General features: G+C 41.6%; 1 protein-coding gene across 1 annotated transcript in view; it reads right to left on the reverse strand.

Annotated features, from left to right (window-relative positions):
- The window catches only part of HOOK1 (hook microtubule tethering protein 1), a 40673-nt gene that overhangs the window by 5703 nt on the left and 7748 nt on the right, over positions 1 to 27222 (reverse strand). Inside the window, exons 2-16 of the mRNA XM_056844119.1 lie at positions 26476 to 26561; positions 24059 to 24131; positions 21807 to 21857; positions 20424 to 20556; positions 18703 to 18770; positions 17891 to 17953; positions 17301 to 17384; positions 12298 to 12464; positions 10436 to 10576; positions 6414 to 6615; positions 5649 to 5759; positions 2743 to 2830; positions 2595 to 2655; positions 1706 to 1846; positions 520 to 613 (exon numbers count right to left, since the gene is read on the reverse strand). Coding sequence (XP_056700097.1) covers positions 520 to 613; positions 1706 to 1846; positions 2595 to 2655; positions 2743 to 2830; positions 5649 to 5759; positions 6414 to 6615; positions 10436 to 10576; positions 12298 to 12464; positions 17301 to 17384; positions 17891 to 17953; positions 18703 to 18770; positions 20424 to 20556; positions 21807 to 21857; positions 24059 to 24131; positions 26476 to 26561 — 1563 coding nt within the window. The remainder of the gene's footprint in view (positions 1 to 519; positions 614 to 1705; positions 1847 to 2594; positions 2656 to 2742; positions 2831 to 5648; positions 5760 to 6413; positions 6616 to 10435; positions 10577 to 12297; positions 12465 to 17300; positions 17385 to 17890; positions 17954 to 18702; positions 18771 to 20423; positions 20557 to 21806; positions 21858 to 24058; positions 24132 to 26475; positions 26562 to 27222) is intronic.

Genomic DNA, 27222 nt, shown 5'->3' on the forward strand with positions numbered 1-27222 from the left:
AGTAACTTGCTCCCATCAGTGCCTAACACTGGATGAAATAGAGGAAATGCATGAAATATCAATAGATAGAAGTTAAATATTTTAAGATCACTTCCACACCCATCTACCAACCACACATCTTAAACAGCAGCAACGGTATGCAAAGCATTTTACCGTTTCTCATTCATTGCCACAACCACTTTGTGAGATAGGGCCATTCAAGAATGACTTGCTAAAGTCTACCCAATGAGCTTCCAGTATTTGGAGTCTCACATAAAAAGCCAGCTCTGTACCCAGTGCACCAAACTAGCTGTTTTCTCAAGATCCTCTGCTAATAATTCCTGAAAATGACTTGTTTTATCGTGAATGGAAAGCACGGTGCTTGCGTTTTCAGTTTTTTACAGCTGTCAGCAACTGCCAGTCACCAGGCAAACAAAATGTTCACTAAAAATCAAATATTTGGCAACAGGATCACGATTTTCAGACAAAAAAATGGTTAACAGTTTTATCTTGGAAAACACCACTCATATCTGCACCTACCCCATCACCTTCAGGCTTGGACTCTTGCTCTTGCAAGGTCTTCTGAAGGTCTTCAATTTGCTGCAGCAACTCTTCGATACGCTCCTTGCTCAGTCTGTTAAGAAACATGTTTTAAAATCCCCAATCCGTTACATGTAGAGAAAAACATAAGGAAAGCAAAACAGTCATTGTCTGTAGGAAAAGAGTAATGCTTTGAAAGGACCATGCTTGTTGGAAACAATGCAAAAGTTAGTTTTGATAGTAACCTTGGAAAGCGTAGTGCTTTTTGTTAAGGGTAAATGATGAAATGGAAAGAACATGTTTGTAGCAGGGCTACTTTAGGCAGTAGCCACGCACTCTGTACGAAACACTGGTATAAACTGTGTGTTCGTGGCAAATGGAGTGACCAAGTACTTGAAGAAGGTTGGGGACATGGCCCATCAGGAGTTCCTGAAATGTAATTCAGAATGTTTAGAGATTTACCTGCTCATGGCAATTTACCTATTGTGTGTGTAAAGTGCCTTCAAGTCGCAGCCGACTTATGGCGATCCCTTTTGGGGTTTTCATGGCAAGAGACTAACAGAGGTGGTTTGCCAGTGCCTTCCTCTGCACAGCAACCCTGGTATTCCTTGGTGGTCTCCCATCCAAATACTAACCAGGGCGGACCCTGCTTAGCTTCTGAGATCTGACGAGATCAGGCTAGCCTGGGCCATCCAGGTCAGGGCACTTTACCTAATACTGCAGGAAAAACCACTGTAGTAATGGTTTAGCTGTAGCAGACACAACTGTTATGTAAAGAATGAAATGTCTCCTAGTATATTTACATCAGCAATTACTGACTCTCTTTAGTTTTTGCCCCCACCCCCCTTTACTCCTGTTTTCTGCTTTTGGCATATCATGGTTTGGATGTCACTGGATCTGGGGAAGGATGAAATGATGATGATGACTGAGATTAATTAGAAATTAGAAAAACAGCTGCCTCGTGAGTTTGTTTTACACTTGTTTAGATTCCTGAAGCACAGTTCTCAAGGACCGAAGAATATGAAAATAGGAAATATCACCTATTTTTGATGACTGAAGAATTGCTGTTCGATGGTTTGCACTTATCTCTAAATATTCTGTGTTACCTAGTAGGTTTAAAAAAAAACCTGCCATATACACATAATACATACATACACAAAATATTGGATATAAGAGAGGGGATCACCTGTTTTCCGTTTCCAGTTCATTTATTGCCCGATGCTTTTGTTCTAGCTTCTTTTGAAGTTCTATAATCTGTTCATTTTCTGACCCTTCCTGCTGCAAGTGGAGCATTTTGTTTTCATGCTGTAGCCGAATAAACATTTCTCTGAAGTTTAGAAAGAAAGTTTATGACTGAAGTGTTTTCCAAAAGGTGTTCTTTTACTTCAGTATCTTTTTTCCTCAAGATATCTGGAACTGGGCAAGCTGTGTTACAATGTATAATTAACAAGTATATTTTTCACTTTGGTTATATGCTATACTGTTGGTTTTCTCTAATACTAGAACATTGAGTTAGAAGACTGTTTAAATAGGCAGACTTGTAAGCACAGGGATAATTTAAAGCTGCCCTGCTATACACACAGAGAATTCTTTTACATTATCAAAAATCTCCTTTATGGAAGGGGAGACATTTTTCCTTTTAAAAAAATACTCACTGTCATCAGATTCCATTTTAAGACATCTTAGACGTTAGCAGTTTTCCCATCATTAAAAATCCCATAAAAATCCAGATTCCAGACTAATTTTGAAGTGAGCCCTGCTAACTCTGCTATTTCAAGGAGGCCATTGGTGGTGGAAGATGCCCTCAAACGGCAGCCAACATATGGTGATGAACAGAGGCAGTTTATCACTGCCTGCCTCTGTGTAGCAACCCTAGACCTTCTCGGTGTTCTCCCATCCAAGTACTAAAAAGTACTAAATCAGGGATGCTTAGCTTCAGAGATCTGATGAGACTGGGCTAGCCTGGGCCATGCAGGTCAGAGCTTCAAGGACATTACTAGACAAAATTCAGCTACAACATATTCACACACTCACACCCTTTAGGGTATTATGGTTTTTACTAGCACTTTTCTTACCTATATTCCACAGGTAGAATTTCAGCAGCAAGATTTTCATGACTTGCCACAACAGATGAATCTGAAAAAGATTACACGTCAGCAAGGCTCTCTCTAGTTTATGGAATTATAAAAAGGGAAATGTACAAAAAGAAAAAAAGGGAAGCACCCGCTTGGTTGAGGTGATCCTGCTGCATTTGTGAACACCTAAGTTCTTCGTTTGTCTCTTTCAGTGCATCACGCTGCACAATCAACCTCTGAAAATAAAATTAAAAAAATATTTAGTTGAAGTAGTGGTCAATCAAAGAAAAGTTGTGGCTCAATTAAGCCCTTCGAGGCTGTGGCTCTGTCTTGGTAGGATGTTTGCTGAAAGTCCCATGTTTAATCCCGAACATCTCAGTTTGGAAACAGTGGGAAACTTGAAACCACAGAGAGCTGCTGCCAGTCACAGGAGACTATGCTCAAATGGTATAAGCCAGTTTCCCATTACCATGTCCTGTAATTCAAAAGGGAGGGTAGCTTAAGCCACCTAGCATTACAACACTTTCCAGTTTTGTCACTTACTTTATTGCCTTCTCCCTCTCAACAGCTGACTCATGGTTTTGATCAGGGAAATGACAGTACACCCCCACTTTTAAGTAACCTGTAGGGCCTGGTATCTTAAAGCATAGTGATTCCATGGGAGAGTTCATTCTCCCAATGTTTATGGGCTTATTTGATTCTATGCCCTCTATGATATATAGAGCAATGCCATTAGCAACAAGGCCCTCCTTGTCCTGTACATTGAGTTTATATCCAGGGATAACAGTGTCCCATTAATTTTCTCCATAAAATTCGATTTCTCATAAAGCCTGCTATATCTAAATTACCGTTTAGCACCAAGAACTCCAGCTACCCTGTATTGGCTTGGAGGCTTCTAGCATTAGCATGTATGCACCTGTACCTTGCTTTCCTCTCCAAACAATACATGCCTTCCTAAGCCTTTAGGTTTCCTCACACAGCTCCCCTTTACTGCCCTACTCTAATTCTGAAGTTCTAACCTGATCCCACCAATATTTCCCCAAGAGTTTATCACATCAGCCCTTTGGGATGAATCATCCCAAACCAGAGGCTCTCCAGCTCATGTCTGCATTCCACAGGTGTTAGTTTAAAAGCTGCTGCCACTTTTTTGATATTAAGCGCTCCAAGCCTGGTTCCATTTCGGTTAAAATGAAGACCATCTCCTTTGTAGAGGTACAGCATCTCTCAGGAAGTTCCCCACTTCCTAACACATCTAAACCTTCACTCCTGGCACCACTTTCTCATCTGCACAGAGACCCTTAATCTCTGCCTGACTAGATGACCCTGTGTGTGGAACAAATAGCAATCCTTAAAACTGTACCTCTGAGCTCTTGATATTTAATCTTCTCCTTTGTGACCTAAATTTCCACCCTAGTAACCTAAATTTTTCTTCCAGGACCACACAACTACATTGCCAAGTTACAATGTTGGAAAGATAAATGCCTTTTGTAACTCAATGGACTGAGGACCTTACAACCTTATCAATATCGGAACCTGGGGCATATAGAAGACAATTGTGTATAGTATTATTTTTAGATATTTGTAAACCTTTCATAGAAGCATATGTGTAGACCTGCCATGATTGCTGTCACATTTTTATTTCAACTCTATAATTAAAATCTTAAAAAACACTACATTTCCCAATATCACTGGTGCCACTGTGCATCATGACTGCTGACTCGTCTGCCATCCTAGGTATCAGCCAATCTGGACAGCGCATGATATCCACCACCTTCACTCTAGGTAAGCAAGTCATCATGCAGTCAAAACACTCATCACAGACCCCCAGCCTTTATAATCATAATAATTGAATCAGCTGCTGTAAAAATCCCACCTTCCCCCTGTTATGTTAGATGCAGGGTACCTTGATTTACACTCAGGGAGAGCCTGATGTCAGAGAAAATATTATTTCCTGGGAAATGAAGCAACTTAACTTCTCAGATTGCAGGCTGAGAGGAGAGGAGCTTCCTTTACTTCTACCTCTATGTCTACCTCTACCTGAGACCCTGGAGAGCTGGTGCCAGTCAGAGTAGACAGTACTGACCTTGATGGACCTATGGTCTAATTCAGTATAAGGAGCTTCATGTTTTCATGCAGACAAATGGGCAGGATGGACAAAAACCATTTGCCCACCTGCCAGGAATGGGCAAGATACATGACTGTTTGGATATCCTGAGCTGGGCCATTTCAAGCATAGACCAGAAACTCCTGCCTGGGCTACAGAAAGTTAGCTGGCCAGGAAGGAAGGCAGGTGTGTGAAACAAGTCACACACACACAGCTACTATCTGTACCTCAAGCAGCAGGTAGAGAAATAAACAAAAGAGTTTGAGTAGTTGTACTCTACACAGTACAGCAGGAAGGGAGAGGGCAAGTGAGGTATGCCCTCTCACACACCCCGATTCCTCTAAACTCCTCAGGTAAAGACAGTGGGAAGAAAAAGGAAGAGCTCTTTTATAACCTAAATCTACAGGGGTATCCCCAGAACATTTGTACATCAACCAAGGAAGGGGTTCCCTTCTAAAGGATCACTTCCTGTTCCCCACCTTGACACCCTCCAGCCTCTCAATCTGCCGCATAGCTTCAGATACACACTTATTTCCTCTTTGCCTCATGCAACAGTTCCACATTTAATCCCCTCTGTTAGTACTTCTATTTGAGTGCTCTACAAGCTGCTGTCTGATATTTTACAACACTGACTTCATTAGCACACGGGCCAGTCTAATTCTGGCTTTTGGCCACAAAGAATCCTGTTGGCAAATGCAGTTTTAAACAACTCTTTGATGTTTGAGCTCACAAAAATCAATAAACAATTTACTTTCATCAAAGGAGTATTTGCCATGTTTAGTAATACTGTTTTAATGCTTTGTATTCTGGCCAATGCCAAGTCTCTTGAGACTAAGATCTTCCATGTATCAACAAAAAATGGCCTTATTATCAGGCATCACTGTACCTATATTCAGCTATTTTGAGAAAAACAGACTAATGTATTTCAATTACACTCACAGAAGCCCCACCTCTCTCTCTTTAAGTAATGTTTCATGCTTTTCTTCTAGTCGCTTCAGTTCAAATGCCTGTGTATCAGCTCTTTTGGATTCTTCAGAGAGTTTGTTGTGAAGTTCCTGGACCTTGTGTGAACAGGAAAACAAACCAAGTTTGACACTTGTTGATTTACAAGAGGGGAGGAGGGGGTTTAGCCAGAATTTACTGTTAACACAGAATTTCTTCAGCAGCTCCAATAACTACTTTTGAACTCCGTTCTACAACACATTGAAATCCATGTCACATCTAAGTAAGATATAAGACACCCAGGTTCAAATCCCAACTCCACTATGAAAGTCTTCAGTCTTCAGTACAGAACTCCCACATCATGTGTAGCTTGGCCTCTCACTTTGCCAGGGGGCAAATTCTCTCTCTGTAAATACATCAAAGTGAACCTGCAACCCACACATGCAGCAAAGCACACAAACTTCTGGATTGCTACTAAGGTGCAGGATGGGTAGATTTAAATGTGACAAGCTGTACCATCCTCCCCCAAATCACAGAAGGGTGACTACTAGCCCCATCATACACTAACAAGTTAACATTTTTAAAAAAATAAACAATAGCATGTCAACAAGAGATGATTGTAAATAAGTGGCAGGATTGGAAATGACCTCATTCAGAATGGGGGGGGGGAGGATTAGATTTGGTAAGTGTGCATTTGAATCATGTTTAAGTTGGGGAACAATAATGAGGAAAGAGCGCAACGTGGAGGATGTAAAGAAAAGGTAATTTCTTACCTGCCTTTTATACGTTTCCAGCTGTGCACGAGCTGCATTTGCTTTCTTTAGCTCTTCCTCTAGGCTCACAGTATTGTGCATATACATCATATTTGTTTCCTGCAGAGATTTCACCTGCCTGCGAAAGTCGTTCAGATCTTCCAGTTTTTTACGGTACACCTCAATAGTTGATTCCAGCTTACTTGCCTTATCTGCAAATGTTCTGTAGCAGCAAAACAGAGAGCAAACAAAGGGGTTTTCTTACTCAGAACCAAATGACCACCGTTTCCCCCCTCCTCCAAAACCAGCACTCCAGGGGCTGTCATAGAAATACTTTTTATTAGTTGCAGCTAGAATGCTTATTGCCCAATGTTGGAAAAATGCTAAAGGGATTTCCTTAGAAAGGTGACGTGATAAATTGAGGAATATAGTGACACTTGAAAGTTTAACAAATACGATTAGAATAATTCAGGGAAAGAAAAGTAAAGATAATCTTAATTTGGAACAGTTTTATAATGTATTTAAAGAATTTCAAGAGCATAGTTCATTAAAGAATTTTCTTTAATTAGTCTTTAATGGTTACATGAAAATTCTAAATAAGTTATTGAATAGTTATATCAGAGGATAAATAATGTTTCCCCTTTTTTAGAAATGAATATGTAAAGTCTCAGCCATCTTAGAGGGAAGCACCCCCTTTCTTTTCTTTTCACCCCCTTGGTTGTGTGTGTTTTTTTTCTTTACCATAACTTGATGGTATTATCTTTTATACTGGATATTAGGTTTCTATGTGGTTCTTTTGCTTCTATTATTGTGTGGCTGCTTTTTTGTTCTGTATCTGCATATATTTAATAAAATGTTTTTTTAAAAAGAAAAATGTGCAGTTAAAACTATTTTAATAGTCATTCAATTTTCCATTGAATAAAATAGGCTGTAGGGCTGATAAAGACTCAGCTCCTAGATTAAATATTATGGGTTCTCAGTTACCTGTCAGCTTGCGTTAGAGATAAATGAATGAGGCACTGAAATCCTAAAGGCACTCTCCTGGGAGTAAGCTCCACTGAATAACTTGAGACTTACTTCCAATTAGACCTGCTTATGATTGCTCTCTAAGATACCTGGCATCACATATTTTTATTTCTCTGTACTCAAGACTGGTTATTACAAAAAACAACAGTAATATATCCTTAATTGCTACACTTTTGCTAATGACTGCTGTGTAGGATTGTCAACGCAGGTTAGGAAACAGAGATTTGGGGGTGGTCTTGAGAGGGTAATGTGTGGGGAAGGGAGGGACTTTAGTGTGCTATAGTAACAGAATTCATACTCCAAAGCAGTCATTTTATCCAGGGGAACTGACCTCTGTAGTCTGGAGATCAGCTGTAGTCCTGGGAGATCTCCAGGTTCCACCTGGAGGTTGGCAACCCTACGTCTGTGGATTAAGCAATCTAAGGCATGATCACCATTATCTTGTATTATTAGTATAATTTGTTCATTGATAGGTGGATCCTCAGAACAGGTGGTGACAGTGAAGAAGAATACCGCAGGCTGGCAATAGCCGCCACTGTGAGAGGTAGGGAAAGTGAGCCAGAACAATTTCTGTCGGTTACCAAACTCCAGGTAAGGCCTGGAGTTCTCCTGGAATTTCAACTGACCTCTACACTACAGAGATTAGTTCCCCTGGAAAAAATGACAACTTTGGAGGGCAGACTCTATGGTATTGCATCATGCTGACCTCCCTCCCCTTCCCAAACTATGCCCTCCTTAGGCACCACCTTCAAACCTTTAGGAATTTCCCAAGGTGGAATTGGTATCTCTATTTTCAAATCTGTAGCCCCCTTTAACGTTTCTCCTCCAGTAGTCTGTACTGCTTTTCTACTGTCACTAACTATAAATCTTTTTTTCTTTCTTCTTGGTTGATTCCAGCCTTTTTCTTTACAACATTACAGATTTCTTATAGGACCCAAACAATTCAGAATTACCAGATTCACTGGGATGACCTTTAGATACAGGGTGCAGAAAAAAAAGTTTCAGAGACAAAGGTGCTTACACAACAAATCAAAATCCTAGTGAAGATTTTTTAAAGCATCAACATATGCTTATAAAAAGTTTTCAAGCAGCTTACAAAAAGCCATAACATCATTTGGGATAAGAAAGTAAAAAAGGAAAACACACCCAGCTAAAGCTAACTATCCTGGTAGATTCTGAAGCATAGAAATTTCCTTTAGTTCAACCTTGTTCCTTTTGTCAGCCAAAGTCTCCAGCGAAGATTTCTCTTCAGCTCTCTTCTTTAGTGCTTTGACCTGTGCTTACTTTGGTTTTTGGTTCTCTTGTTTATATCTAGCTCGCCCTCCCAGATCTTGATTAATCAGTAATCAGCTCTAAGTTTCATTTCTCCAAACCTAAACAGGGATACTTCACTTTGGTTTCTATTTCCTAGGCTGACTTACAACCTTTGAGCCCCAAACTGATAATTTCCCCCCAAAGGCTACAATTTTAAACATTAAACAAGAATCAAATACAAAATGGTAGAAATGGTTTAATTCCTTCACAGAGATTATCTACTGGTGGTAGAGATCTCCTATAGATAGGAAAATAAAGGGGTGAAGAAATCCAACTGACCTACTCCTACCCAACAAGCACCATGCCCTCAAACTCGGATCTAAATATGAGAGGCATATGCACACTTCCCTAAGCTTCTTGAGAATAGCCCTGGTAACAAAGTAGCACAGATATGGTAGTCCTGAGTGTGGATGAGGACTGAATTGCTTCCTCCAGCCAACAGAATGAGCCTCAAATACCTCTTCCAAAACTAAGATTGTAGGGGTGAGTTGGGTTTCCAACCTCCAGGTAAGGCCTGAAGTTCTCCAAGAATTATAATTGGCTTCCAAACTACAGAGATCAGGTCCCCTGGAGAAAATGGCAGCTTTGGAGGGTGGCGTCTATGGAATCACACCCCTGCTAAGCTCCCTCTCCCACCCAAACTCTATCCTCCCGATGTTCTGTCCCCAAATCTCTGGAATTTCCTAACCCAGAGTTAACAACTCTACTTTGAACCCAACCAGTCTCAAATCCCCCCCTAAAAAAACCCAATCAGCTTGAGGGAAAGGACGACTCAGCCTCTTCCCTCTTCCCCGCCAAACTGATCACTAGGTGGAAGAGTTTCTCCCACAATACACAAACACATTCTAGGTATGAGTTTCATAGGTCTTCACTTGTTATTATAAATTCAGATTAATGTAATTTGGAATACCTGACATGACAGTGCAACATTTACAGTGCCATCTTAAGCAGGGTTACATCTTCCAAATCCATGGAGACCACTCTGTTTAGGACAGCACTGTTATTTAGGGAGTCTGCAGCACTCCTGAATGCAAAGAATCTTGCATCTTAACCTTGAGCAGAATGACATCTTGTTCAGACGTAGAAAAAATGTAATTACATACATGATAACCAAAGCATAGGGATACTCCCTATTATATAGTAGGGCTGCCAGGTCCCTCCTGCCCACCGGCAGGGGATGGGGGGGTAGGGTTGCCAGCTCCAGATTGGGAAACTCCTGGAGATTTGGAGATGGAGCCTGGGGAGGACAGGGACCACCCTCAAAAGTATCCATTTTCTCAAGGAAAACTGATGTCTGTAGTCTGGAGACGAGCTCTAATTCCAAGGGATCCCCAGGTCCCACCTGGAGGCTGGCATCCCTAATATATACATTAAAATATAGAAATAAAAATCCATTATACCCACTCTTGTTTACTGGTATGTTTTTGCATTTTCAAGATGCAAGTATCACTTAATAGTTCTGACTTCAATTATTCTTGCAAACAAGAGGCTCCAAGATTTTGGTCTAAATCTGTTAGTTTTTTAAAAAATGTACTATATTGCAACTGAATTGCTATCTTTATCTGACATTGTAACATTTTCGTTCTGTGTTTATGAGAAGCGATCCACTATACATTGTTGTAAGAAATATCAAGCTTAAAACCTGGACAAATTCAGCATATGCTGGGGACCTTCTTTATGAGTGGCAACAATTCACACCATACCTAAGAACATCAATTTCATCTTTCAAGGCCCTGGATTCTTCTGCCAAACCAGTCAGTTCATCATTCCGATGCTGAATCTCAACCAGTTGTTTCTCAAGCTCTTCACAGTGAACACGATAATCATCTTTTGCAGCTTCAAGCCTTTCCAAAAACACAGAAAAATTACTAGAAAATGCTTCACATTATTTCTTTCTGTAATACTACTCATTTATACTCATGTGCAGTACTGTACATTTATCTTACACCTAGAATGGTGATAAAAATATTCAAGAAAATTTTAGCACAGAGGGACATAGATATTAGACAAGAAGCAGCTGAGCATATGCATTTCCTTTCCACAAAGCAAAATTCAATCTACAGAACAGCTGCTCTAGAACTACTACATTTCAAAAATGTAGTTTTGTACTTTATTAATAAGCAACCATTAAGAGAAATTGTTAAAGGTAGGGCATTACAGGATCTCCATATTATTAAAAATGATTATGACGCATAAGAAATGTGTTAACTAAAGTTGAGCAAAAAAGTATAAACAAAACATGGCTTATTCTGCAGAATTAATGGGATTGTGCTTATTTTTTTTAAAAAAAACTTTATATCACTTTTTTACCACTATTGACCAAACTAAAGCCAATGACATTTAAATGGTGTAAAATAAAACCAATAAAATGATAACACAACAGATTACCAGAATTAAAAGCAGCAGAAATACCCTAGATCCACAGCAATTAATTAAGTTGGCAGTTAATTAAAAAACAAATAAGGAACTTGAGTCAGTCTGACAGTCCATTGGAAAATTTTATACCAGGTATCTAATATATATAGCAAGCTTCTCCAGGGAGTATGCTCCATAATTTAAGTGTGACCCACGTAAAAGGCCTTATTATGATGGGTCCTCATGGAATGAACAACCCATCAGGGCAGAACCCTAACTATACGCCTCTTGAGAAGATCAGAGCAGTTGGGCAGGCTAGCATTAGAGAAAGTATTCTCAGGTATGCTGAACCTATGTTGTTCATGGTTTTTTAGGTGATAACTAGCCCTTTGAGTCAAGCATACAGAAAGTATATAGGAAGCACACTGTAAGCAAGTACAGCTGAGTCATGAATGGAAGAACAGGATACTGTTCTACATTAGCTGAAACTTCACATCTATCTTCAAGGCCAACCTCAAAAAGAGATCACTATATTCATCTGGAGTAGGGTTGCCAAGTAACCCCTGGCCTCTGGCAGGGGATGGAGGGGTAGGGCTGTTAGATCCAGGTTGGGAAATGCCTGGAGATTTGAGGATGGAGCCTTGGGAGGACAGGGACCTCAGTGGGGTAGAATGCCCATAGAGTCTACCCTCCAAAGCATCCGTTTTCTCTGGGGGAACTGATCTCTGTAGTCTGGAGATGGGCTGTAATTGTGGGAGATCTCCAGGTCCCACCAGGAGGCTGGCATTCCTAATTTGATGGTTCTCAAACTGTGGACTGGAACCCTGCAGTGGGATATGACTCTTTTACAGGTTGTTCACAAGGCCAAGAGGGAAGAAGAATAGGGTGAACTGGTAGATTCAATTGCACATGTGGGTTTGTCTCTGCCATTAACCATGAAATACAGCCTGCTATTCAATATATATTTATATATACTAAACATAAAAAAATAAAACATAAACTTGTTGTGTTGACTGGTGTGAAAGTCCTACATTTATGTTAGGAAGTGGGGAAATAGCATGGATGTATTTTGCAAGCACATAAAAAATACATTAAAAAGAGATTCCCCCAAACTGTCAGTTTAGATGTGAAAAGTTGGAGAACCACTGCATTAATCAATCCATGAGGTCACTGGGATTGATGATACTAATTACGTGGCCTTAATCCATACCTGAAGTTTTCTTCTTGTAGTTGTTCCAGCTGTAACTGTGCATGAAAATACTTTTTCGTAACTGCAGTGTTTGTATCATCAAGAGAACCATCCAGCTGGTCCAATCGGTCATTCATGACCTCATTTTCAGACATTAAACTATTCTTTTCCTCTTGAAGGGCAGCCACCTAAAGATACAGAATCCACTGTTAGAATTATTGATTGATTGAATCATCCAACAAAATGTACTGATATTCAGCCACTCCATGAAAAAAGTGACCCCATCCAAATAATCTCAGTATAGATACGGGGCAATAAACAAACAAACAAAGTAAAAGGTCACATTTGCTAAAATATCTTTGCTACCTTGTATTGTGACAATGTGCACTTATTTATATCAGACATTAGTTAGGAAGTATTAATTAAATTTTCAGTTGCCTTATTGTTTCTCTCTTTCCCATAATACTAGAATTCATGAGCACCCAATGCGGTTAATCAGTAGATTCATGACAGACAAAAGTAAGTACTTCATCACTCACAGTAATTAAGGTCTAGAACTCACTGCTACAGGATGTTCTCACGTCCACTTGTTTTATTGACTTTAAAAGGGAATTAGGCAAATTCATTTACTATAGGTCCATCAATGGCTATTAGCTTTGATAAATAAATGGAACCATTGAATTCAGAGCCAGTAACTCTCTGAACTCCAAGGAGTAAGGGGGCAGGAAGCAACAACAAGCGGAGATTTGGGGCTCTGTACCATTGTTAGGCTTTCTGAATTGGACATTTGGTTGGCCACTGTGTGAAACAGAATGCTTGTCTAGATGGACCACTGATCTTATTCAGCAAGGCTACCCATAAGAACCTTCAAGTGGTTGCTTCAGACTTCAGCCTCAGACTGGACTCCAAAGATGACAAACTATTCTCAGGAAGCTTTTTTGCTTTCCTGTGCAAAATTCCTTACCAACAACTAAATGGAACCTTTATGTAGAGGCTGACAGAAACACAGGAACACAGAGCTGGAGGGGACCTCAGGGGTCCAACCAAATTCACAACTACCTACCCCCACACTCCCCCAGTGACCCCTACTCTATGCTCAGAGGAAGGCAAAAAACCTTCAGGATCCCTGGCCAATCTGGCCTGGAGGAAAATGCCTTCCTGCCCCCCTTCCTGCCCTCCCTCTCATGATGTGCCTAAGTTCACAGAATCAAATGCCAAAGAAGATATGGCCTATGGTTGGATGATTTGATCTAGGTAAGGCACTTGTCTTTTATAAGATAAGAAAAAGAGAATGTTTCTAGGTTGCAACGGAAAGAGAAGCTGAACAAGACACACCATGGGGAATCTATAATTTCTATAAGGAAAGAAGCTTTGCAATTTGTAAAATGAAGACACAAAGCAGCATGGCACTGGCTAATACTCAGCAGTGAATGGTTTTGGCAAAAAGCAATTCCAGAAGCCACAAGCCAACAGCATTTAAATACCTATACAGCACTGTACTTGGGAGAACATGCATTTTGTAATTATTTCTGAGTATGCTGCCAGTAGAGAAAAAGGGAACACAACAGTAAGTATATTAACAGTCATAAAAGAGCAACAGATTAAAAGAACAGAGCCTCAAGCTTTTGCTAGTGAAAGCCACTGTGTTAATTTTAATATCATACCATAATATCAGAGCATGTCATGTTAGTTCATCGGTACTTAGATGCAATACGCTGTTTGGATTACTTTCCCCTAAAACAAAAATAAACCTACCTTTCTGACATTCTTGTAAAGTATCATAGGAGACCTTATAAGTGAATTTATTAATAATTAGTTTAACCAAGAATCATCCATTTTTGTTGATTTTCAACTCAAAATACATATTCAGTACAGGAGAACATCACAGTAGCACTACTTGGTGGTATCTAATAAAAATTTTCCTATCTGTCAGATTGGAGACACTTAAGCACAGTAATGAATATAATATAAGTGAGCATGAATTTAGGTATATTATTTCAGTTTCTATAGTATCTTTTCCCCTAATCGCATGGGGTGGTTAGTAGATGTTATTATTGTATGAGTGCTTAACTTCTTAGCTGATACCTTAGTTCTTCCTTCATCAAAGGAACCTGAAGCCAATTTAGGGAACTGGACACACATACACATAAACCTGCCTCATAGTGAATGAGACAAACATAAATACATGAAACATATTATTTATACATATATCTGGCTAAATGCCTAGTAGCAGCTTATCACAAATCCAAATCCTTACTGATGGCTCTATGCCTACATATGCGACCAAATCAGTCCAATAATATTTGCCAAATACTCCAAGAACATATACAAGATGGAATATATCCTCCAGAGGCACTCAAGCCGTTTCGTGTTGGATACTTCTTCAGTTGTTTTTCATTCTTTACCGTTTCTAGGGCTGTTGAAAAAAAAATCGGGCAAGTTCGGCTTCGGCAAAATTTGGCCCTTTTAAATTCGGGCCGTGCCGAAGTCCGAACTCCCCCGTTTCGGATCCCCGAAATTCAGGCGAGATCCGGAGTTCGGGGGACAATTCGGCCCCCCCGTGGGCCTTCACGGGGCTTCCATGAAGGCACACGGGGGGCTCTTTAAACAGATCTGCGCCTTCCAGCTGGAAGGTGCAGATCTATTTAAAGGGCCCCCCGTGCGCCTTCCTGGAAGCACCGTGAAGGCGCAGGGGGCAGAGGAGTTTAAAGACCCCCGCCCCTCTTCCCGGGAGTCCCGGGAAGGCAGGCGGTGGGCTGTCAAGCCCCTCTGCGCTGTCTGCGCAGGCAGCGCAGAGGGGTTTAAAGACCCCCCTCCTCTTCCCGGGAGTCCCGGGAAGGCGGGCGGTGGGTTGTCAAGCCCCTCTGCGCTGTCTGCGCAGGCAGCGCAGAGGGGTTTAAAGACCCCCCCTCCTCTTCCCAGGAGTCCCAGGAAGGCGGGCGGTGGGTTGTCAAGCCCCTCTGCGCTGTCTGCGCAGGCAGCGCAGAGGGGTTTAAAGACCCCCCTCCTCTTCCCGGGAGTCCCGGGAAGGCGGGCGGTGGGTTGTCAAGCCCCTCTGCGCTGTCTGCGCAGGCAGCGCAGAGGGGTTTAAAGACCCCGCTCCTCTTCCCGGGAGTCCCTACACTACAGGCAGTGGCTCTCAACTGGTTTCTCTAAGCATAGATGCTGAGAATTGAACCAGACTGTGTGGGCATGCAGAGCATGTACTTGACCAGTCAGGTTTTTGTAAAAACCTCTGCCTTGTGCAATATTGGATCAGCTTCTGTAAGAACCAGTCCTGTTTGGCTTTTGGTTGGAGAACTCTGGCAGAAATTCTGCCTTACACAAGTTTGCAATGTTTAAGAAGGCATTTGTATTTTATATTCATAATGCTGCCTTTTAAACAAGCAGACAAGATATCGCATAACCAAAACATAACCCGTTCATTAAAACATAATAAAATTACTAGCCTAAAACAAAGGAATGATAAAATAAAAAGTCCAGCCATAATTTATGCACCAACGTTCCACAATGAGACACAGCCAAAAACAAATTTGCCTAAAAGACACGGCCAGTTATCAGCTTCTGCCAAACACCCACTGGAATTAACGGGTCTTCACTAATCTCCTAAAACCACAGACACACCCTGCTAAGTGGGGAATCTAACAACAACAGTATTCGATAACTGCTATAAACAGGGAAATCACTACTAAAAATGATCCCATTATTTGATCCACTGCACCAGCATACAAAAACATAGGCCAGGGAACACAACCCAGCTGACATAAAGCCAGGGCTCAGGGCATCCTACTGGTGACAAGACCAAAGCCAGAAAACGACTCTGCAGCAGTGGTGAATGCTGTCCAACTGCACGTTATCCAAAATGAAACTCTGGGCACAACGATGCGAGCACAACCTGAAGCACAACCTTTCTAGTACAAGGTAGGATCTGAACACTCCCAGGAGAACTGCACATTGCCTTTTTCATATGAATGCAAACGCCAGCACAATAGAATGTTATGTCCCACAGTTCTGCCTCATAAGCCCTTCCCCTGGATCCATAACTTTCCCATGTTAAAGGGTACGACCCCTTCCTGATTATAAAAAGCTGAAATATATTTTTCCTAGGCAGCAGGACACAGGCTAGCATATTGTCTCCTTTAAAAGATAACAAGATAATTCCTTTTGTTATGTCAAATGCTATCAGACTCTGCTATGTTCTACACCAAATAGAAGTGCAGCAATGATAAAAAGGAGACAAACAATGCTATGCTATGCTATGCAGAGTTACACCCTTTAAGCCAATGGGCTTAGAATGGTATGACTCTGTTTAGGATTGCGTGGAAAATGACATAGTGGAAATGATGTATAGGGTTCATTTTGTCAGAAACAGAGATGCACTTACGAAAGCTTAAATTGTGTAAGGAATTTCTCAGGGATTGTGAAGCATTACAGGAATTGTTACTTGGAATTAAACCAGGGGTGTCGAACTCAATTGTTACGAGGGCCAGATATGACATAAATGTCACTTGGTCAGGCTGGGCCATACCTCACCAGCCCAGATTGAGAGTGGGGGGTGGCTGCCATGGCTGGCTTGCAGGCTGGATAAGAGCTCTCAAGGGGCCGGATATGGCCCATGGGCCTTATGTCTGACAACCCTGAATTAAACTAAAAGTATGATTCCACAGAGCTTTATCCTAAGTTTTATTTTGCATCAGATTATTGTATACAGAAAAATCAATTAAAATTAACAGAATGGCATAGTATGGGTAAAAACATATTTTGAAACTGTTAAAGATTAATGAAAAGATTAATGTACAGACCATTTATAGGTATCATTAGTTTAGTGTGCGAATACCACACATACCTGTTCAAAGAAATATGATCTGACAGCGCAATCCTATAAAGTTACTTCAGAATAAGCTCATTTCCAGTCTACACCTGCTGGTCAATGGAGTAATACTGCATAGGATTGCACAGTCAGCAAACTAAGGTCAGTGAGTTATCCTTTATAAAAAGTACTTGCATAAAAACCACAGGCTCACCTGCAAGTCTAGCTCTTGACACCTTTGCTTCAGTTCTTCTTTTTCTGCAAGTACTTCATTAAGCTCTTCCAATGTTCTTTTCAGCTTGAAAATGAAATTGTCATTTTCAGTTATTTAGCAACACTTAAAAGATTGGTCTGTCTCGTGCCTACATACTGAGCATCCAGCAGTTCCCACCCACTCGCCCTGCCTAGTGGGAAAACTATGGCTAGGTCTTGAGCAAAATAAAGTATGTTTAATAAGCACATGGAAAATTATTCAGATTTAGTTCTATAGATGTCCAGTAACCTAATCTCTTTAGTCTTAATTCTATGCTAGCATTGGGTCATTCAGCATCAATCCACAGGCAAGGAATTCAGGCAATGAAAAACCTGAAATTGACTATACCTTCCCAGGCATCATTTTGGGCAATGCCCAATGCGGAACTGAAAGAGCATTTCCTTCATTGATGACCTCCCCTTATGGTAGTCAGACAAATATAGGTGCACTTAATATGAAGTCCATTAGTTGGAAAGTAGTTATAAATTGAGAGTAGAAAATCATTAAAGACCTAAATGTTGCTGTTTTCATTTATTATGTACCATAGTTACCTGTTGCTCCAGATCACCAGTCAAGTCACTTGCAACAAAGCCGAGTATTTCTTTGCTCATTAACTACAACAAAAATTAACAGCAATTTAGATACAATTATGGATTCTATAAACTGAATGTCTATGACCTGGACTCAGTCTGGAAGAACTAAGCACATAGTCTTCCCTGGAGCTGCAGGCTAGACCAAGCTACAATTACAGCTACTCCATTCTAAGTCCCCTGAAATCTATGAGCTTAGAAGGATGTAACTCTCTTTAGGATTGTCCTTGGGAAGACATTAACAGTGCAATCTAAAATCTCTTATGTAGCAAGTGTTATTGTGCCATTATTCATAGTCTGACCCGACAGACATATACACAGGTAACAGTTACAAGCCATAAATAATTCTTGCTTATCTTTTTAAACAACAGCCTTCTTCATCAAAATGCAAGAGTAGAACAAGCAGTTTGACTGGGTCAGGTAAAAAGATTGGACTGCTTTTTAATTATTAACATTAGTTTAGAAGCTTTCTAGAAAAGCCAAGCACATGACAGCATATCTGCCAGTGACAGCATGACTTCATTTCCAAGAAACCCCCTGAAGTGGCATCACATCACACCAGTGATTCCCAGAGAGGACTGATATCACTTCCAGGTTTTGGCCAGAAGTGACATCACATTGATGGCTCTATGGCCATTTTTAAAAAATTTCTTCTGCCACTGCTAAGATCAGCAGCAGGAAACAGGAACTGGGGGCAGGGAACCCCTTGCAGGGGCTTGGCAACCCTGACAAAGAACTGAGTGTATTTTTTAATGTATAACATTCTTGCTTACCTCTTGTATAGCAGTCATGACAACATGTTGGACAGACTCTTCTAGTGTCATTATAACTTGTATATGTTCTATAAGGCAAACCAATTTGGAAAGGTTTTTTTAATATAAAAGATCTTTGCTCTGCAATTCACTTCTGAAACATTCACTCTGGTTGAAATTTTCATTTGTTAAGACAAATGAAGGCCTAATTTACACCAACTGCTATGTTAAGAATCTTGAAATCTGTAAAGGAAATTTGAAATGCACTTTCAAATTTCCTTTACAATTTTCTTCAATATGTTAAAGCAGAGGTTCCCAAACCTTTTGAGTCATGGAGCACTTTTCAGGAGAGAAATTCATCACAGAGCACTAATTTTCACCTAGCACCTATATACTAAACCGAATGACAGTAGTATTTTTCCAGTCTCTTCATGGAGCACTAGATGTTTCGTGGAGCACCAAGTGCTCCTTGGAGCAAAGTTTGGGAATCTCTGTCTATGCTACATATTATTCTTGTGTGCCTAGGTGAGTGTTTGGTGGGAGGACTACTCTCAGCTATGAGAGTTGTGGGCTCTACTGTGGACTCTTCCTTCTATTTTGCTAATGCTCAGCCTGCTGCCAGCAAAAAAGTGAACTTGGCCTACGTGCCAACATACCACTTAAGCAAAATCAGAACCCATGACCCTGACAGACACAGGAATGCAACTGTGCATGTGCAGTTGTGTGTTGCCTTGTTGCTGCACCAGGGTCTGCATTCTCATTGCCTCGCAAAAGGCTGGTGCTCCTAAGCCCTGCCAGCTTCATGACCTGAACCCTTGTGGTGGAGAGGTCTTAAGTGTGCTACTGGGGTTGCCTCTGCAGAGTGAGCTACAGCAAGAAGTGAGTACTGTGGCTGGAGTGGCCATATGTTCTTCCCTTTGTATGCCTCAGGCAAAAGGAAAATGGATGTGGTAGGGGACTTGAACCCACACCAGGAGAGCTCCTTTTAGGGTTCCTCCTGGCCATGCCATGATGCCCATTTCAGTGGAACTCACTTGCTGTATTCTGTGCTAAGACATCAAGGAGGTGTAGCTACACCAGCAGGCACTGGTTAGTTGTTTCCATCTGCCTATCATGGGGATGTAATTGGAACACCACTTCATGATTGGTGGCTTGTGGTGAGGTTGCCATGGACTCTTGTGCAACTGCAGTGTTCTACACTTCTTGCAGTAAAGTCTTTTCTGTTGCCTCTCTGCTAAGCAATAGGATTGCCGTTCTCCAGGTGGTGGCCAGAGATCTCCTGCTATTACAACTGATCTCTGGGCAATAGAAATCGGTTCCCCTGGAGCAAATGGCCACTTTGGGAGTTGGACTCTATGGCAGTGAAGACCCTCCCCTCTCCTAACCCTGCCCTCCTCAGGCTCCACCCCCAAAATCTCCAGGTATTTCCCATCCCGGATCTGGCAACCCTACTAAGCAAACATAGGACACAGACTAGTGTTACTGCCACAGTGCTTGAATAGGGGTCTTAGAGTTGGGCTGTTACTTCTAATAAACATTTTTAAATTGTTAAAACTAAGCTCCCATTTAACAATTAGTCATATGTAGTGTATTGAACATCTCATAAGGAGGAGTTAACCGTTTTATCACTGCAAACTATTTCATAATTTTTCTACGCAATTTATTTTTCACTGCCATCTGTAAAAATCAGTCACAGAGTTGATTCACAGGGAAAAAACATTGAACTAGAGAGCATGTTATACCTTGCTTCTTTTCACAGTTGACAGCACAGCCAAGAATAAGCTGCAGTAACCTGCCCAGTTCTGCAGAATCAGAATGTTCAGATATCCGACTTAAATCAGGAAGGAGATCATCAGAAATCTGCTGGCCCAGAAACTGTAAAGAGTTTTGTCTTATAATTTTATAATGCCAAAAAATGTGGTCTGTGAAGAAATACATATATCTTCTGAGATATGCTAGCATGATAATAAATATTTAAAGAAATATTACTATGGAAAACTCAAAATGCACAAGAGCATTTGTCACCAGTGGATGACTGAGTATATGAAGGGTGGTTGTAGGGAAATAGTGTAGTGAGAAATGCAGCCTCAGAGTCTCCAGCCAGTTCACAGACAAATGACACAGGATGAAGCTTGATGCTAGGAACCCGGCTAGAGATGCAGCGCTGTATGCTAGAAGAGAAGTGGCCATAGCAGAGATATAGAATAGGTGGATGCTGAATAAAAACAGCAAAGCAGCAGCACTTCTGCACATAATTCCTCTCTTAGGAAGACTGTCTGTCCATGACAAAGATATCTCTACCGATCTGATGCATCATGGCAACTTAAACACATGGGTAACATATACACAGCAACTTCATGCAATTTTAAAACAAATGCACAAGATGCAAAATATTTATTTTGTTCTTAAAATATTTTATAAAAAGTCTTCCCTTTTAGATCTCCTGATATGATGAATTACAGATTCAATTTACAGAGTAAAGGGTAAAAATGACTTAGAGCGCAATCCTGAAGTGGGGGGTAGATTAGCATCTGATGAGGTGGCGTGGCTCCACTGCTCCTGGCCGCCATGGAGACTAAAAAAGTAGTTTTTAAAAGAAAAAAGGGGGAAAATGCCCCATCGAAAACAGCGAGGCTGCGCCACCACTCAAGGGGGCTTTCCCAGAGTGAAAGGGCTGTGGAAGCTGCTTAAAGGCAGCTCCACCACTGGGAACGCCCCCTGCCCCATGCTGGCACGGGCTTTCCCTTCCAGGAAAGCCCTGCTGGCATGGCAGCGCTGGCAGCGGGGGCTGGTAGTGCATGGATGCCAGCGTGTTTGCCCCTGCACCGGTGTAGGTGCCACCTTATTCCATGATAAGGTGTCACCTACGTTGGCACGGGGTCATGCCGGCTCCAAATGAGCTTCTCCCCCCTTCAGGAATGGGTTGCCTATCACAGAATATGTAAGTAACCCCACCCAAGCAAGTTTTGCACATATAATGTTCTATTATTTTTATTTTAAGCCAACAAGGAACCAACCATACATTTCATCAATACACTATCAAATGTGCTACAAAATTCAGTTTTAGAGTTTGATTTTAATTTAAAAAGTTTGATATTCTAAACAGACTGCAGGCTTTTTCATACCTCATGATAATAATCTGTAATTCCCTGAAGAACCTTCTTCAAATTACTGGCCTACGAATGTTCAAAATAAAAAAAAGAATACCTTGGTTATGATTAAAGTCTGGCACTACATCTCTCATATTCTCTCCTTACTAGGCCAAAATCACATACGAACATGTTAGTATCTCCAGTCCATTGAAATGAATTACATAAAATACTGTTTATAGTTAAATCATATCAGCCTCAACTAAAAATCATGAGAAAAAAAACTACAGGTCCATAAAAGGCTACAATGCTATCCAACTCCTATACCAATCAAGTCCTAGATAGCGCTCCGAGACCCACCCACTGCCCTGTGCATGGCAGGCGCAGGCCCAGCCAACGGAAGTGCTGCCTTCCATTGCACCCCCCTCCCTGATTCCTTTGTCTTGACCTTCTCTGCCAGTGTAGTGGAGCATCTTCGTGCTCTCACCTCTTCAACACAGGACACGAAGGCTGGGTCAGTTGTCCTCCAGACCTTGGGCACTCCCCAAGGTAAACAGCTGAGCATCACAGCGGGGTGCGCTTCATGTCCAAGGACAGGGGTGGGAAGGGGGCCAGGGCCGCCAGGGTCACCACGTGCCCTGGCCCAGCACTGGAGAGTGCAGCTGGTGCAGTCCCCAGTGGAACTGAGGTTTCAAAGCCCTCTGAGGCCTACAGGTATGGTGCCCACACCTAATGCAGTTCTCTCCCCACCCTCTCATCCAAGGGGCAGCCGTTGAGAGGGAGTGGAAAAAACCCAGCACAAGTGGAAGGATGTTGTGGCCCAAGATCAACAGTGCTTGGAGGGCCTCACAAAGGCTCTAGGGATGGCTTCTGGGCAGCCCAAGTAACTAGTGGTGGTCATGGGATATAAACAGGTAGAAGGTGCACCTTGAGGGGCTGCTTGCTGTCAGCGGTGATCCATCAGTGGCGATCCATGGCCTTGCACCAGGCCCCACCCCTGTGGCCCCTCTGCTTCACCAGAAGTGACGAAGGAGGTTACCCAGAGCCACTTCAGCTGAGAGGCACCTCTGCTGGTGACCACTGGGCATGCATGGCTGGCCATGTGTACCTTTTGCTATACCTGTGCCATGTTCCTGGGGTCACCCAAATTATTTCACATAGGCTTACTTCTGAGTGGACCAGCCTAGGACCACTCCTGATGTGCAGGGCGGTGGACCCCCTTCCCTATTTTCTTGTGCTGCTGCCTCTGTCCTGTGTGGTGGGGGTCTGTGTCATTAAGGGGGTGGTGTGTGTGCCATGAGAATGGTCAAGCAGTGTGGGCCCACAGCTTGCCACCCCTCTGCTCGTGTGTCCCTGGGGCCGAGTCCCTGCAGCTGTCACCATGTGGTTGGCTGGTTCTCCTGTTCATCACAGCTGTGCTGGCATGACCCTGTGACATCTTGTGGTTGGGACAGCATTGTTGCTAGGGGTGTCGTTGTGGCCCCTGAAGCCCCTCTGCTAAGGTGCTTGCCCAGACCCCAGTTTCTATGGGTTCCCTTTAGAGAACGGACCAATGGTGCTGTTGTTGTGCTGGTGGTCCTCAGGATTGAACTGTTACACATGTAAACATGTCTTTTTATTTTAACATGTGTCTACCCCACATTTTTCCTGCATAGTAGGACCCAAGGCGGCTTACAATAAGTCATATTCCACAGACATGACAGTACAAAAATAATTAGCAGTGTGGTGGTAAGCATGTCGGACTAGGATCTGGGAAACTCAGGTTTGAATCCCCACTCTGCCATGGGAGCTGGCTGTGTGACCTTAACCCAGCAACACCTAGTCTACCTCACAGGGTTGTTGTAAGCATAAAATGGTTGTGAAGGATGTAAGCTGCTTTGGGTCCCCATTGGGGAAGAAGGCGGGGTATAAATGAAGTAAAATAAATTAAATTAGAATGGCAAACATCACTCAGTTATTATACCATCAGTCCTTTTCACAGGCTGAGGTTCATCAAGTTCCTCAGGTACAAAGGTGGGTTGGGCTGAGTACCTGGTCTTCTAGCCCTGGTGACTGGAACACACCCTATTCCCTGGCAGCAGTCTTACCAAGAACGGAGAGTGGGCGGATTCTATACATGTGAATCACTCTTTGGATGGAGGGCCCAAGCAGGAACCTTAACTTAACCAGCTTTTTATTCAAAGTTTAAACTGTTGGACCAAACTTTCTCCAGTAGTGTAAAAACTGTTCATTTGTAGAGTCATAGCTATGAAACCTCTGAGTAAAAACACAAAGACTTCCTTGTTTACCTTTATTCTCCAATTGTCACCAACTTCTTCTTTAATACGGCTTAGCCAAGCATTGTCAAACCATGCAGCATCGCTAGAACGAAATTAAGCTTTTTTATTGAATATTATAGAAATGAATATTATAGAAATGAAAGTTGACAAATGAGCTCCAGTTGTGTTTCCCCATCTGGGCAAAGATGGTTTGCCCTGTAAAGAATATTAAAGCCTCACAAATATAATTAAACAATTCAATTACCTAAATTTATTTAAATTGGATGGATTCTTTTATTTCCCCTTTCCTTCCCCTGTACGTAAACCAACACCGTTTGATAAGAACGGATAAAAGAAAGAGAAGTGGAAGGAAGAGGGTAATAAAAGAAGCAAACGGGTAGCTAGAAGAAAGGGGTATCTACCCTGAATTTATTACAAATATATAATTTTATGTAATAAAAGAATGAGTATTTCAAGTGTTGCTTTTATCTATTTTTAATTAAAAAATGCTTATCAGAAATCTAATACATACTCATATGGTCCTCTGAAAGGTCATTCTACTGATCTTCTCCTTTTGACATAAAACCGATAGTTACTCTTAAATAAAACAGCACTGCCACAACCATATGCATGTCCACAGACAATTTGATGTGGTCTTCCTTAAGCTTTCACAATTGTGGAAAATACTTGAAAACATGAAAGGCACAGAGAAGAAAAAGGAATAAAAACAAAGAAAACAAAGAATGTATTATGTTTAACTCTTTACTAATGATTTTGAGAGTCTGGAGGCTAGCAATCCAAGGATTTCTGTTTACCCCTGCTGTACATGTGTGTACAAAATATCAAAACAAGGCACCACCAGAAGGTGATGTGGGGGATTCCAGCTCTGCCCCATGGCTACTGGCCTGTGGCCGCAGGGTTCGATCTTATTTCCCGTGATATTTATTAGCTACATGAAGCCACTGGGAGAGGTCATCAGGAAGTTTGGGTTAGTGTCACTAATATGAGGATGATTCCCTGCTGGAGCCATAAGTCAACTGTGACTTGATGTCACTTTACACACACACCTGCTATACCTTTCCTTTCCACCTAATTCTAAGGAATATGTTGATGTTCTAAACTAGTGTTTGGGGTTAGTAATGGGCTGGATGAGGATGAACAAGCTGAAACCTAATCCTGACAAGACAGAGGTGCTCTGGTATAGTAGGGCAGACCAGGGACTTGAGAATTCCCCTGGCTTGGATAGGGTTACACTCCCCTTGAAAAGCCAGATTTGCAGCTTGGGAATGCAGCTTGACACAGTAGTCTCATTAGAAAACCAGGTGGCTGCTGTGGTTCGGAATGATTTCACCCAGCTTTGGTTGGTGCATCAGCTGCACCTGTTCCTGGCTCAGTCTGATCTAGCCACAATGATCCATGCCTTAGTTACATCTAGACTGGACTACTGCAATGCAGTCTACTTGGGGCTACCCTTGACGTGTGTTCAGAGGCTACAGCTAGAGCAGAATGTTGTGGCTAGACTGCTGGTTGGGGTCAGTTACTGCAATCATGTGACCCCCCCAATCCTTACATCCTTCACAACCAGTTGCTTCTAATCCACTCCCAAGCCCAACTCAAGATGTTGTTTTTAACCTTTAAAGCATGAAATGTCTTGGGACTGGGGTATCTGAAGCTGTCTTCTCCCATACGTTCCTGCCTGGGAACAAACATCACAGGGAGAGGCCCTCTTGACTGTCCCATTGACCAAAGAAGGTCATCTGATGGGGACATGAGACAGAGCCTTTTCAGTCACAGCCCCACGGTTATGGAACAACCTCTCCAGAGAGGTACACCTGGTGCCCTCACTCTCAATCTTCAGAAGGCAGCTGAAAACCGTTTTATTCATGATAGTATTTGATTAGTTTTTCTGCCTATTGGCAGTTTTGAATTATTTATTTTTATTATAGTCAATTATTTTTCACATTGTAAGCCACCCTGAGTTCCTATAAGGTAGAAAGGTGATTAATAACTGTTTTAAATAAATAATTTCCCCTTTTCAACAGGTGGCAATGGAGGCACACCGGCTGTTTCTGCAGCACTGTACAGGTGCACAAGCACTGAGCTGTTAGTATTCAGTGTGGGTACAAGTGATAATGTCACTGGCTGGAGCCAGGTGTTTCTATCCACTTGGCAGCCATCTATACCAACCCCACTCCCTCTTCAGCGGTAGTCAGCAGTGGTAGCTATAGCAACCCACTGCACAACTCCTATGCCCAAAGTATTTTATCTACTCAACATAAGTACAGATGATATTGACCATTTCAAAAGAAGGCTGCATATTTTTATAAACATGTATTAAATATCTGACGTTTTTATGAATGCAGCACTTTGTAATTTATGATTCTTGTAGTAAGTCTGAATGAAATATTTGTGCGAAAATAAAAGTAATTTAGTACATATTAACTTACATTTCATGAAGTACCTGTGCCATAGCAACACCATTAGTTAAGCCCTGAACATCTTTGCAGGATTCAGCAGTATTAAATGTCTGCAACTAGAGAGAAGCAAAAATAAATACCTCTGTGGACAAACCAAATTATTCATGTTAGCATTACACATAGGCATAAAAAAGAAGTTACCAACCTGCATACATTTATACAGTGTAAGTATTTGTTCTTACTAGCTATTTGCCTGGAACAAAACATCATTTAACTCCAAAAAGAATATATAGAGATTCCCAGCTGAACCTCGAATTTTGATGTTAAACCCATAAACCAACAGTAAGGCTAGTTCTTATTTAGGCTTTAGCAGGCCTAAAACAAAGGAAGAAACAATGCACTTCTGGTTGCTGCAAATTAATACTTTTAATTATTGACCAAACAAAAAGTATACATTAATCTAGTGAGAGGCATCAAATAAAACTCAAACAATGCTATGAATTTTTTTAAAACCTTGTGAGTGACACTGAGCATGCCACCAAGCTGCCAAGGAAAACAGTCTTTTTAAAGTAAAGGAACAGAACAGAGGGAGAAAATACAAGTTCATCAATTTAATCATATCTACTCACTTCAGTTTCCTTTTCAGTGCAATGGGGGTAAAAAAGACCCCCAACCATCTGAATCTACAGTGCAATTCACAAACATTACGAAGGGGAAAACATGAAATAGCAAAGGGTGGCTGACCTCATTAAACACAGAGTACAGATTTGTAGAATA

This window comes from Euleptes europaea, chromosome 2 (genome assembly GCF_029931775.1).
Source record: "Euleptes europaea isolate rEulEur1 chromosome 2, rEulEur1.hap1, whole genome shotgun sequence".
In the NCBI taxonomy this organism is placed as follows: domain Eukaryota; kingdom Metazoa; phylum Chordata; class Lepidosauria; order Squamata; family Sphaerodactylidae; genus Euleptes; species Euleptes europaea.